The sequence below is a fragment of the Styela clava genome, chromosome 1, assembly GCF_964204865.1.
Source record: "Styela clava chromosome 1, kaStyClav1.hap1.2, whole genome shotgun sequence".
Lineage (NCBI taxonomy): Eukaryota > Metazoa > Chordata > Ascidiacea > Stolidobranchia > Styelidae > Styela > Styela clava.
The window spans coordinates 5260240-5273907 of NC_135250.1; the positions used below are offsets into that span (position 1 = coordinate 5260240).

Genomic DNA, 13668 nt, shown 5'->3' on the forward strand with positions numbered 1-13668 from the left:
ATCTGATATTTAGTAGCTTGTATTTGTCTCCATTTTTGATACAGGTGCTTATAGATGGTTCTCTTAGCATATATGACGCTAGTATGAGTATTAATCATCCACTCAAATTCTTCACACAAACAGCCTTCTCATCGTATCATGAAAATTATTGAATTCAGACAAATAATGCATGCGATGTTTCAATATAATATAGCAATGGTCGAACATGTTGCATAACTGACTAATATGGCCACCAATGTCAGCAAAATTCAAATGGTGAAAAAATTTGTACCTGTACCAATTGATGGTATGTCCGCAAATTCTAAATACAGAAATTTTAAGGTCTGGCTTTGTAGTAGCCTACTCGGAGATAGCCTGGCAAAAGTAAGAGCTTTCTAGCAAGTTCTGTGAGACACATAGTTTGAAATAAATTACTTCTTTAGTTACACAGAAAAGTGAGAATTTTACAAGAAAAACAACAAAACTTTAGAAAAACACCCATATGCCCGTAAATATATACTACTACGATATGCCCACTTCTGAAAATGTAATTTAACCCGCAAAATTCGAACGATGCCTTTCACCACAAAATCACTGAAACCGAGTGCGCTAACGAGCTGATAATCTTAAATTGGTCAGACTTGCTGGCAGTCGGGCAGGGTTTGCGTTGAATTTTGCTTTCAAGATCTGCAACAGATTGCGCATTTGGGCGAAGGTTCAATTAATATTGGAATAGATATTTAATAATGCAAGAGTCAGATGGATTGAGAAGACGAAAACCTTTGAAGGAAAAAAATGAAGAAAAAGAGCAGAACGACCGTGACGTAGAAGATGACGCATTTGATTCATCAAAATCATCATGGGCGCCAGGAACATTCTGGTTCACTCGAGTATTATTTTTAAGATTTCTTGGATTTATTTATTTTACGGCATTCTTTGTGGCTCTACAACAAAACATTCCTTTAATTGGAAAGGATGGAATTTTACCTGCATCAAAACATATGCTCATGTATGAAAATTATTTTAAAAATGGAGTCTGGCAAAGACTGCAAGCTTGTCCTACATTGCTTTGGTTTGTTGACAGAAATGATATTGATTGGTGGCTTAGTGCCATGGCATATGCTGGTCTAGTAATATCTGCTTTTTTGATTGCGTTTGGTGCTTCTAATATATTTATGATGTTTACATTATGGGTTCTATATCACTCGATCGTAAATGTTGGGCAGACTTGGTATGGTTTTGGTTGGGAGTCTCAATTACTAGAAACCGGGTTTCTAGCTATATTTTTCTGTCCGTTATTAAATCTTAAACCATATCCTAAAAACACGCCAACGTCAAAAGTTGTTATCTATGGTTATCTTTGGCTTATATTTCGTATTATGATTGGTGCTGGACTGATAAAGATTAGAGGGGATAAATGCTGGCGAGATCTAACATGTATGAATTATCATTATCAAACCCAACCTGTTCCAAACCCTATTAGTTATTTTTTACACCAATCTCCTAATGTTATACACAAACTTGAAACTGCTGGCAATCATATTATTGAACTCATTGTGCCATTTTTCCTAATATTACCTAGAAAACTACGCATGTTAGCTGGTGCCTTACAAATACTATTTCAAGTTATCTTAATAATAAGTGGTAATTTAAGTTTTTTAAACTGGTTGACTATATTGCCTTCGATTTGTTGTTTTGATGATGCTTCACTTTCATGGATGTTTTCAACGAAATCGAAAGTTGAAGTTTCTCGTATTATTTGTATGAATGATATAGAAAGTCATAGAAAAAAACGAAGTTTTAGTAGCAAATTTCGATCTTTTGTTAACTTTCTGTTATTTTGTTTAATTACTTATTTAAGTATACCTGTTGTTATGAACATATTGTCATCCCGACAGGCAATGAATCGTTCTTTCGACTCATTGCGTATTGTTAATACATACGGTGCATTCGGCAGCGTAACAAAAACCCGCACTGAAGTTATTTTGCAAGGAACTTACGATAATAACCCAAATTCTGACGACGCTGTATGGCTTGAGTATGAATTCAAATGCAAACCAGGGAACATTACTCGTCGTCCTTGTATAATATCACCATACCACTACAGACTTGATTGGCTGATGTGGTTTGCTGCATTTCAAAACGCAGAAAGCAACCCATGGTTTATACGTCTGATTGCCAAGCTATTAGAAAATGACCCAAATGTTACAAAACTCATAGAAAATAATCCATTTGCAAATGGAAAGCCACCAAAATTTATCAGAGCAGAGCATTATAAATATCAGTTCACTAAAATAGGCAGCAATGCTGCGAGAGATGGAAAATGGTGGAGAAGAAAAAAGATCGGCTCATATTTACCACCTGTTAATATGAAAATGTTAGAGGGATATTTAAAATCCAGAGGTTTTGACGTTCCAAGGCTAAACTGAATGTAAGATATATTATTTAGCACAATAATACAAATTAGTGTATGAAGTATCAACCTGGGCTGTGGAGAATTAACAATTAACCCCTGATTCCAGGGTAATGGAAACAACTCTAGCTCTGAACTCCGAAGAAAATCGAATTTGGATAATAAAAACTGGTATATGCAAGCCTTCTTTAACGGACTGTTACGAAAGCTTACTTAATTCTTCTTTTTGAGTTTTTTTTTTTAGAAATTTTTAAATTTAATTATCACTGGTAATATCAGAAATTTTGACTCCACAGAATTTGAAGTTATTGACTTAAGACTACAATGAAAACATGCCAAACTCTAGCCCGAACCCCCCATCCCTGTTATATCAATCATATCTTTAATTGGAATATGCAAATTCATGTTTAGAAGTTTATTTTTTGGAATTTACAACACTTGAATAATATATCAAAATTTGCTATTTCTGTATCAAAATTATTAAACTATTTCTGTTTATTATCAATTTTAAAACAATACTGGTCATAATATGAATTGGATTCAAAATATTGCATTTATTATGCTGCTGCCATAATAACAAAGGACTATCATTGTGTTTTATTTTCAAATATATGCTTTGCCAATGTGCATTATGAGTTTTAATTTGATTTTCTTGTTTTGAATTTTTCTTTCGTAGTTGTTTGGATTTGTTGCTATTTGTTTTGTTTTCGTCCTTCGTGAAGTGTGGCTTTCTCTTCCCTCTCTCGATATAAATTCAAAATAAAGATGGAATAGAATTTTCATATTCATTCAATCATATCTCATAGTAAACCGTGGTTTGTCTCTTTTATGTTACTTGCAAGTTTGGGTTTGATATGGGAATGGTTATCCCATTTTTTACTTTCCAGATGTATTGACATGTTGGCCTAATTTAATATAATTTATTAAATAGAAATAGATCTCTAGAGACAAATAAATTCTTTTTTTCTCAAACATATCTGAAACATTCTGTGAATTTTGAATCATTTGCTGAATTTTGAGATATTTTGTGACACTGTAACAAATTTTAATCATTTTCAATTAGATATAGCACCAATATGAATAACTTATATTACTTTAAAATGTATTCTGGAATCCACAAATATTTAAGATATCAAGTAAAGGATTTTACAAATTTACTCTGTATATTTATAGCAATACTCTAGGTTCCTTTCGTTCAAAATTATGTTTTTCGTTTCATACAGATAATGTGACAAAACTTATGTTGATAAATTTTTGTTAGTGAAATAATTATTTACAGTAGAAATTCATCATGGCTGATATATTGGTGAGAATATTCAATCCAGATGAAGTCTCGCAATTGCCAGAAACAGTTCGAAAAAAGTTGGAAAATGAATTGCAATTTAAAGAAAACTCTATCGATTCGCTAAAAGCTGAAGTAGATCAAATGAAAGCTGAACATGAACAGAAGTATTATGAAATTGAAAAAAATATGATTGAAATGTCGACGCGTCTTAACAGTGCTTCTTCAAATTGTTCGCAGGCTACAGGAAGAAATAAAGAACTCGATGAAGAGCTGAAATCTTTCAAATCATTGAATGAATCGTTGGAAACTTCTTTCGCTGAAGCGCAGGGTGAAATCGCAGCGCTCAAGCACACCCACGATCTATGGAAAGCAGAAAAAATGACTTTGCAACATTCTATAGAAAAAAGAGATTTGGAAATTACTGAAATAAAAGGAGAATGGAAAGCGGTTTCTGATAAACTAGCCGTCACTACTCTTAGCAAGAACAAAATAGAATTAAAATTAGATGAACTGCAAAATTCTGGTGTAACGATTCAGTATAATACCAAACGTTTGGAGAAAGAAAAAGAACTTTTGGCGATACAAAATAATCAACTGACAGAAGAATTGAAGGCAAAATCAACTGAATTAAATTCTGTAAAACTTCAGAAAGAAAATGAATTAGTGTCATTACGAAGTCGTCTTGAGGTGAAAATGGATGAATGCAAACAACTTGCAACTGTGTCTGAAAATCTTCGGACAACAAATGAAGAATTGGGAAAGAAAATTGATGATTTGTTAACGAAGGCCAACACCGCGGAAGAGGAGCATCGATCAATGGAAGAGGCTTATCGGAATGAATTGCAATCACAAACCAATTTGGCTGAGTTATATAAAGCTTCGGCAAAAGATGAAGAAGAAAAAGCGAATGAACTGGCTTCAGCGGTGCATGAACTTCAAAAAATAGTTACCAAATCAGCGGATGAAAAAGTAGCAAATGTACTAAAACTTGAAGAATCTGAAAAAAAATCGAACGATCTTTCCTATCAAATCGAGCTCTTAAAAGGTGAATTAGAGAAAGCAAATGATCTACTTGCAGTAAAAAGGGGGCAAGATCCAGAGAAACTCAGTGATGAAGAGTTAGCTGCACTTTGCCCTACAGCTGCAATGGCAAGCAAATTTATTAAATCTGGCATGACGTTAACAGAAATTTATTCAAAATACATCGACACAGTAGATGAACTCGAGATTGCAAAACAAGAATGTAAAAAATCGAATGAAACAATGGATGCCATTTTGGAAGAATTAAACGAAAAAGCTCCGATTTTGAAACAGCAAAGGGAAGATTATGAGAGAGCGCTTTCCACAATTACTCAACTCACTTCGCAAACTGACGCTGCAGTCATCGAGTGTCAACATCTTCGTGCAGAGGCAGACGATTCTGCCAGAAAACTCGCTTGTATGGAACGTGAAAAGAAAAGGCTTCAAGTTGAAACAGGCGACCTCTCAACGCAAATTCGATTCCTACTCAAAGAACTTGAAGAAAGCAGAGGACATAACATCAGTATGGATCAAAGTATGGATGAGACGGATGTAACAAGCGCTTCTGATGTTATCTCAGAACATCTTCTTACTTTCCGTAGCATCAAGGAATTACAGGAACAAAACCAAAGATTATTGAAAGTTGTTCGAGAACTGAGTGCAGAGAGTGAAGCGAGAGAAAAAGAAACTGAAAACAAGGAATTGAAAGAACTGAAAGATTCTTTACAACAAGCTAATGAAGAACTTGAAAATCTTCGAGAGGAAAGACAAAAACAAATAGAATTTGTCGAGGCGATTGTAAGACAACGTGATATGTACAGAGTTCTTCTGGCACAAGAACCCAAAACTGGCGTTCCACTTTCGATTTTAGCAAGTCCATCTCAAGCTACCCCAACTAAGCAGATATCAATAAGAGATAGTGTTGATCGTACACCCGATTCGCAAGATAAAACTGACTCGTCATCGAAGGCATTACAAGTTCTCAAAAGTGAGTTCGATGAATATAAAAAAGATGTACAGGATAATAACAAAGTGATAAATGAGCAAGCTGATAGGCTGCGATCGCAGATTTCTGAATTACGTACGGATAATACAAAACTGCAAGCAAATGTCAACTTTTCTGCTGAAAAGTATGAATTGCTGAAAAAGACCTTTGATAATTTGAGAAAAGAATCGGAAATGTACAGAGAAAAAAATTCAAAACTTTCAATGCTAATTCAAAAGCAAGAACTGAATATCAACAAAATTACGAACGATTTAAATTGTTCTCAAGAAGAAAAAGAAAACTTGAAATCCAAAGTAGAAAACTTGCTTTCTGAGATGGAAATTTTACGTCGTGCGGAAGAACGCTTGAGGTCTGAAAATAATTCTTTACAGAGAGAACAGCAAGGACAAGGCGTTCTTCTAGCTAATATACAAAAGATTCAACAAAGCATGGAAAAACAGGAATTTGAAGTTCGCTCAGAGCTCAGAAGCCGTCTTGAGTCACAGGAACGCGAGTTGAAGAATTTACGACGAACTACAAATGATACCATACAACAAAAACAAACTATTATCCAGATGACAGAAAAACAACTCTTAACGACTCAACGAAACTTAGAGAAACAACAACACATCAATGACACAATTTCTGCAACTTTAAGAAATGTGAAATCTGAATTGGAATCAAGTAAACTTGAGAATGATAGTAATATCGCGAAAGTAGCGAATCTGGAACAGAAATTAGCACGGCTTGCGGGTGAGAAGGGGGGTAACGTTACTTTACTGGGTACCAGCGATGATGACGCTATCGAAAATTTGAAAGATATGAAAGCCAAATGTGCTTCACTTGAAAACGAAATCTCTTCTTTAACTTTGAAGTTAGAAAAAGCACAACGTGCTGTCCAACAACACAAAGAATTTGCGGCTGCGACTGAGGAATCTCTTAAACAGGCGAATTCTGCAAATCGTGAATTGTCCGAGGCACTGGAAACAAGGCTCAAAAATGCTAGTGAACATCAGACCACATTAGAGCAAAAAATCACCACACTCGAAGACGAGAATAGACAACTGAATAGCAAAAAGACAAGCTTAATTAGTGAGGTCGACTTACGTACAGCGGATTTAAACCGACAAATGGCTACGCTACAAAGCGACTTGGATCACGCATTAAAACGAGAGAAGGATTTGCAAAAAAGTGAACAGGAGGCAAGAAATCAGTTCACAGAACAAATGAATTTAATTCACGATGCTCAAGATAAATATCAAAGAGAGATGTTATTACATGCTGAAAGTGTGAAAGAACTCATGCAACTAAAAGAAAAATCGGAAACCAACAGTTCAGATATAGAGAAAGCTAAAATCAGTGCAAAACAAGCTCAACACCTTCTTGATTCAAATAAAGGAATGTGGGAAAAGCAGAAAAAAAAACTTACGGATGAAATTGACGAAATGAAAGAAAGAAATAAAGATTTGACTGACCAGTTGTCCGCACTACATACCCAACTTGAAACTATGAGTAACCAAATGGTAGCCTTGCAACATAAGAGCGCGACCTCTTCGCCAGCGGCAAAATATAGCAGGCTTTCTACTCAACAACAAGCGAAGTCTGTCGCTGAAGATCCTACTGATAAATCTAATGAACAACTCATGGATATTATCAAGTTTCTGCGAAAAGAGAAAAATTTATCGGAAGTAAAATGCTCACTTGCTCAATCTGAAAATACCAGAATGAAACAGCAACTCTCTCATTTACAAAAACAAGCTGATGAATTTAAGAAATCGTTACATACTGAACGACAAAAATCGCAATCGACATTAGCGGAACTATCAGAACATGAAGCACTCATGAAAAAAGTTGAAACACTAAATGTCTTGACGGATAGCAATCGTATGCTGCGCGAAGAAAAAGATCGCATTCAAGAAGAATTGAAAACTACAAAAGCTGCTCTAATTGAGCTGAAACAAAAATTCCGTCCTATACAGCAAGAAAACAACTTGTTTTCTACTCAAATCACGACATTAAAATCTGAAAAGGTTATACTCGAGCAGGATGTCCAAAGGTGGCAGCAGAGATCACAACAACTTATTCAGTCACCACGGCGACAGGATCCTGAGGAATACAGAAAACTTATTGCTGAACAACAGAAATTACAAAAAAATGTGGAAAATCTGAACAAAGAAGTCACTGATAAAAAACTTGAAGTTTCAACATTGCAAGGAAAGATACGAGAACTCAATCAACAAACAGAAAGTTTGAAAAACCAGAATGTGAATCTTACAAAAAAACTGGAAACTTCGGAGACTGAAATCAAAGCCAAACAAACTGAATCTGAAGAAAAGAACAAAACAATCATGCAAATTCGAAGAGTTGGTAGAAGATATAAAACTCAGTATGAGGAATTACAGAAAAAACAGAAAGAAATGGAAGAAAAACATAAATCCAACGAAGAAAATCGTGTACAAGACACGAGTACCTCAGAAGCGACTTTAGCAGAGATCAACGCAAAACTTTCAGCGTTGGAAGCGAGTCTTTTGAAAATAACCAAAGAAAAAGAGGATACGCAGAAACAACTGGATATGAAAACAGCTGAAGTTGAAGCACTGAAAAGTCAACTTCAACACGCAAATCAAAAAATTGCAGAAGAATCCAAATCTGGAAACAATGGTGAACTTGCTGTTGAAAATCAGAAATTAATGAGCGAAAGAGATGAAATGAAAAAACAACTTCAAGAGAAAGATGACAAATCTAAAAGACTTTTATCGAAAGCAAAAACAAGAATCGAACAAATAATAAAAGATAAAGATGAAATTGCCGCTGTACGAGACCGCTTACAATCAGAAGAAACCAAATTGAAAGAAGAACTAGAAAAATTGAAACAAGAAGTTAAAACTGAAACAGATTTAAAAACTGAACTACAAAATAAAGTCGACGATTTACAGAAGCAACTAACGAATGCTACTTCTCAACAACAACAGCAAAACAAGGTTACGAGTGTCGTGGGACACCAAATTCATCATTATCCTGGTACAAGTGGTATGGTAGAACCTAGGAAAGCTGCAAATATAAGGCCGATATCTACTCAACGTGTGAGCCAAGTGTCTCCCATGAGAGTGACTCGTACAGCGCGTGTGATGCCAGAACCACAACAAGAGGCACAAGAAGGTAATTTTTATGGAAATTCTAAAAAATTGAGTGTTAATATATGCCTGATATTACTCTATATTTGAATTGAGTCAATTAAGTACTGTATGCACATATGTGTTAGACAACGGTAATATGAAATTCAAAATTTTTTTATTAGTTGATTCTTTCTGCTAATATTAGTAGAAATTCAGTTTGATCTTTTCATTTTAATAGATTTAGAAATTCAATAGTTAATTTTGTATATATATTTTAATTTCCAATATAACCATTTTTGTATGCGTTTTTTTTTAATTTGAATTTGAATTTTTATATAATACTCAAATAATATAAAATAAGTTCATTGATTGAAAGACTATAATGCCTACCTGAGTTAGCACAATATTTTGATTGCGACCAGTTTTCTTGACTTGAGTCGTCGTTTATCAAATACTCAAAGTGACTCGAGTAACATGAATAAAATGACCCGGACTCATACTAAACTTATCACCACTGACATAACTCCCTGGCCAGCGACTCAACTCACAACTTGAGGTTCGGTGACTTTGGCCCAACACTGATTCTAATTGTGACAAATTTTATTTAATCATACATTCTCACTCACATATTATTACAGGCTCGTCCACTGATTCTGTTCCAACAAGAAGTTCACCTCACACTCAAGTTGCTCCCTCATCTAGTCATCTTCCTGCATCAAGCATGAGTTCTGGTACGTCGACATCGATGCCGACCCGTGCTTTCGTACATCCGATCAATCCATCTGCTGGTCGTCATCAACACGTTGTTAGCTCAATGCCGACTTCCTCAGCTACTCATCAAATACCAACAAGATCTGACGCGACACCCCTAGAACAGGCTGTTGTTCGTGGCAATACGAGCAGTACAACTGATGGTCAATCAAAAGAAGTTTCTGTTTCTTCTGTCGTAGCTATGTCTTCCACCAATGTCGATATTTCTGAAAGTGACCAAGCGATTGTTTCTTCGTCTGATGACCAACCAGCTCAGTCTGAGGACGGTGCACAGCCGTCTGTGCCCTCATCCAGCTGTCAAAGTCAAACTTCATCGACAACAACTGTTTCAGAATCGGATTCCGCACCTTCACAATCATCAAATGCGAGCAGCAGCGTAAATTCAAGCGTAGCAGTATCGAGCATTCCAGTTTTAATCGGCCGACAGGCTCTACATCCATCACACAAGCGTTCATACGAAGACGCCGACGAATCAGCTTCAGCTATGGATGATAGTCCCGGTAGTTCAAGCGACGCACAAGTGAGCATGGCACCGGTTTCAAAGCGTCAACGCAGCAGCCCAGATCAATCAAGCTCCGCTGTTCATCCTATTACATCCCAAACTGCATCGCGATCATTTGGAGAGAGTTCTACAAGAATTCAACAAGCTGAGAGTAGTGTTGCTCAAGTTGAGGTTAAATCATCTACTGAGGTTGAAGCCCAAGTGTCATCTCATTTAGAAGACGCGGAGGTCAGAAATGAGGAAGACGGAGTGGATACTTCCTCTTTTACACCAATAGCGGTAGCCGATGATATACAGTCTACAGAAGTCCAACCAATGCCGTCTTCTTCCAGTGCGGAGGTTATAGACCTGACAAGCGACGAAAGTGGCGACGACTTGAATGTGGAACAAGACCAAGTAGAAATGTATGTTGTTGAAGACGGGGAAATAATTGCGGATGCAGAAGGTAATATTTTACGCAATTGCCAACATTATAATAACTACGATTTATGAGAGAGGTACCTAATCATATATATAGCAAACCAAGTCCTTTGTTTGGTTACCAGTCCGGTTTGGGGATAGTAATAGACAACTAGTTATGGAACTGCACTACGAAATGTTATGACCAAGAGGTGAACAATACGTGACCTGCGATCCAAATATGACATGCATAGAGTTCTAGAATGCCACAGGTGCCATTATGTGAAATTTAATTTGTGGAATATTATACATTTGGATATTTACTCTGGCTTCTAATCTAATAATACCGGTATAGCATTAATTTTATGTATCTAAGATAAAGGGGTACAGGTATATTCTAAATTTATTTGTAGTGATTCAATTCAAAAAGCTGTTTAATCCCTGCAAATTACCTTAAGACTATTTAATATTTTGTACAAGTAATGTTCTCATGAGTTTGGTGATTTTTTAACATTGTGTGTTTGTAATTTTAAGACCATGGCGACTTGATGAATTATAAAATATGTTTTATCATTAACAGGAGATGGTGGTCAGCAGGAAGCAAACAACCAAGTACCAACAAATTCAGCCAGACCAATTCTCGTACTGCAACCGACCCCACCTGATCTTCTACGAAACCGCACCCCTATGCGACCTGCACCCCTAACCCCGGGTCTCACTGCTCCATCTGCAGACGATGGTGACGGTATTGTTCCATGTACTCCTACATTACCTACTCGTCGTCATGACGATAATTACCAAACAATTAATTCACCTCATGTTCCACCTGGTGGACCACCTATCCGTTTCCGATTTGAAGATGTGTCTGTGCCTTCTCAATCCGTACAACCTCAAACAGGAATCGGAACTGTCGACAACACTATAATGGATTTCAGTGGTGCTGGTGACGAGGCGAGAAGCGTTCCAACAACACCTATTGCTACAATAACAACAGTTACTCACACTTTCATTGAGTCTTCTCAAGTTCCTCAATCTGAGGTGGTAAGGAGTTGCTTTATTCACTGAATCTTGTTTGATTATATTCTCTTCTCTTGCCTTCCCTGTGGCACACGGTTGTCGCTATTGTATTTTGTCAGTTGAGGGCAATAAACAATGCAAAAACCCAAAATTTTAAGCATCTTACAAAAATGTTAAGTAAAATTTTGCATTGTGAGAATTTTTCAATTTGTTGTATACATGGTAAAACTATATTTTTTGTGTGGTCCAGCTAGATGTCTAAAGTTGGGTATTTGGCCCACCGACAAAATAAGTTGCACACCCCTGATTACGAGCAATTCTATAGTATGATTCTTTATAATCTCGGTAGTTTTGGGCATTTTACCGCACACCCATAGCTTAACTCAGAGATCAATATCTTTTGTTTCTGAGTGAGTGCATGTGATCTTGCTCTGGCCAAATTATCCTCAAAGCCACAATAAAAAATTTACGGAATTTTCACATTCAATTCTCTATTTCAGTCTGCTGTCAGTAGCAGCATCATGGAAGACCAGGAAGAAATTGTAGATGTGGATAAGGATGATGAAGGAGATCTCATGGTTCCAATAAGTTCTTCTGTGCCTGAGGAAACTGGTAATGTCGATAACTCCTCTGTGTCGGAAAGTCGAGAACTTGCTTCATCTAACTTGCAGAATATACGAGGCAGAAGAATAAGACTGATTGGTGAGTTTACTCATTTTTATTTCATATTATTTTTAATGTTATTTAGAATAGCCGAATAATCCCCCTTCGGCCATCCCTGATCAAACACAAGGAAAATATGCTTTTTTCTGGCAAATATTGGGTTTAAAAACTGTTTGAATTACAAATAATATAATATGCCATTCCAAGATAATCTTGTGTTGAAACATTTTGAAGGCAATACTTGTTTTTAATTTTGAAGCACCATTTATCTATATAACAGTATATTAGTTAATAGGGCCATAAAGGGGCTTGCCAAACTTTTAAGTTTCTGATAATGATGCCCTTCATACCTCACTTCAAAAAATAATTTAGGAGCTAAAAAACTTATAGATGTTGTTATACATAAGAATAAATAAATTAAAAGGTCAGGTGAGAGTGAAATATTTGTATTATTTTAATTTCAAACAAACCAACAAACTCATCTCTATGATATACCGTGCTGCCTGGGCCGGCTGCCCCCATTGCCCCCTTTAGACATGCTCTTGGGGCCATAGCAGTAGTAATCGTTAGTTTCTTTTGATTAAAAATATAACTTTGTCAATCTTTTACCCAATCAGGTGCGAGATCAAGAGGCAGGGGTGGAGGGGCATCACCATCTACAAGCCAACAGCCATGATGTTCTCTGAATGAATATGCTTCGCTTCCAATGCTATGCTCCACAAAGACTTTTTGTTTTGCTTTCCACTGCCAAGAACTAATATCAATCAATATTAGATTAGACAAGGGTGTTCAGAAAACCAAAATTGATTGTATTACCCAGCTTAGTTCAGATTTTTGACTCGAAAAATCTAAAAACTTGGTAGCAGAATATTGTACTGTTTTTCAGTTCCATTGTGCACTGGTGTTATTCAATGAATTTGCATTAAAAGAAAATAGGAAATATTGTTGTTGGGAAGCTTATCGTTAATTGATGTTACTGTCTCTATTGTAGAATCTGCTAAATGTTGAATTCGATGAACTTGGCATATTTTGAGAGTTTTATGTATTAGGATCATTAAGTTATTCAAAATTACTTACAGGCCATATTTCTAAAATATGCTCTAATATGTTATATTATTCCATTTCTACAATTAGGACAGTTACAGAATGTGAATCATGGTGCAATTGACAGTAGTTTTGTCTAATTGTATGGATCCTTATTGATATGATAATTGCTTTTTTCAATGTTATGTCTTTTGTTCCCCCACTTCTGGTATCTGTTAGCATTCGCATACGGTAACTAGTTTTCTTTCGCAGCTTGTCTAATGTTATGGCTTTTTCTCTGCATTTGATTTGTTTGCACAAATTGATTTCATGATTTCTGGTCAATTGTGAAAAAATTGTACGTTTGGATGAAGAATTGCAAACTATACATGTATTCAATACTTAATGAATTGTCAGAACTTCAAATCGATGATGTCACATTAGAATTCTGAGTGTGTGTGTTTTTTTCGTTTTCAGCTATGGGGTCGGGCGCTC

The 13668-nt window shown here is 36.0% G+C and overlaps 2 protein-coding genes across 3 annotated transcripts; both read left to right on the plus strand.

The window, feature by feature from the left end:
- The first annotated feature begins 386 nt into the window (after positions 1-386).
- Positions 387-3619, plus strand: LOC120348152 (lipase maturation factor 1-like). Its single transcript, XM_039418282.2, has one exon. It carries the CDS (start codon positions 726-728, stop codon positions 2406-2408), a length of 1683 nt encoding a protein of 560 aa, XP_039274216.2. The 5' UTR covers positions 387-725; the 3' UTR covers positions 2409-3619.
- On the plus strand, positions 3604-13619 carry LOC120348141 (nucleoprotein TPR-like). Of its 2 annotated transcripts, none has more exons than XM_039418271.2 (5): positions 3604-8841; positions 9437-10516; positions 11051-11511; positions 11988-12189; positions 12768-13619. In XM_039418271.2, exons 1-5 carry the CDS (start codon positions 3684-3686, stop codon positions 12824-12826), a joined length of 6960 nt encoding a protein of 2319 aa, XP_039274205.2. In that variant the 5' UTR covers positions 3604-3683; the 3' UTR covers positions 12827-13619. The 2 variants fall into 2 exon arrangements, with proteins under 2 accessions (XP_039274205.2, XP_077973170.1); XM_078117044.1 differs by having other exon boundaries at positions 11051-11508.
- The last annotated feature ends 49 nt before the right edge of the window (positions 13620-13668 follow it).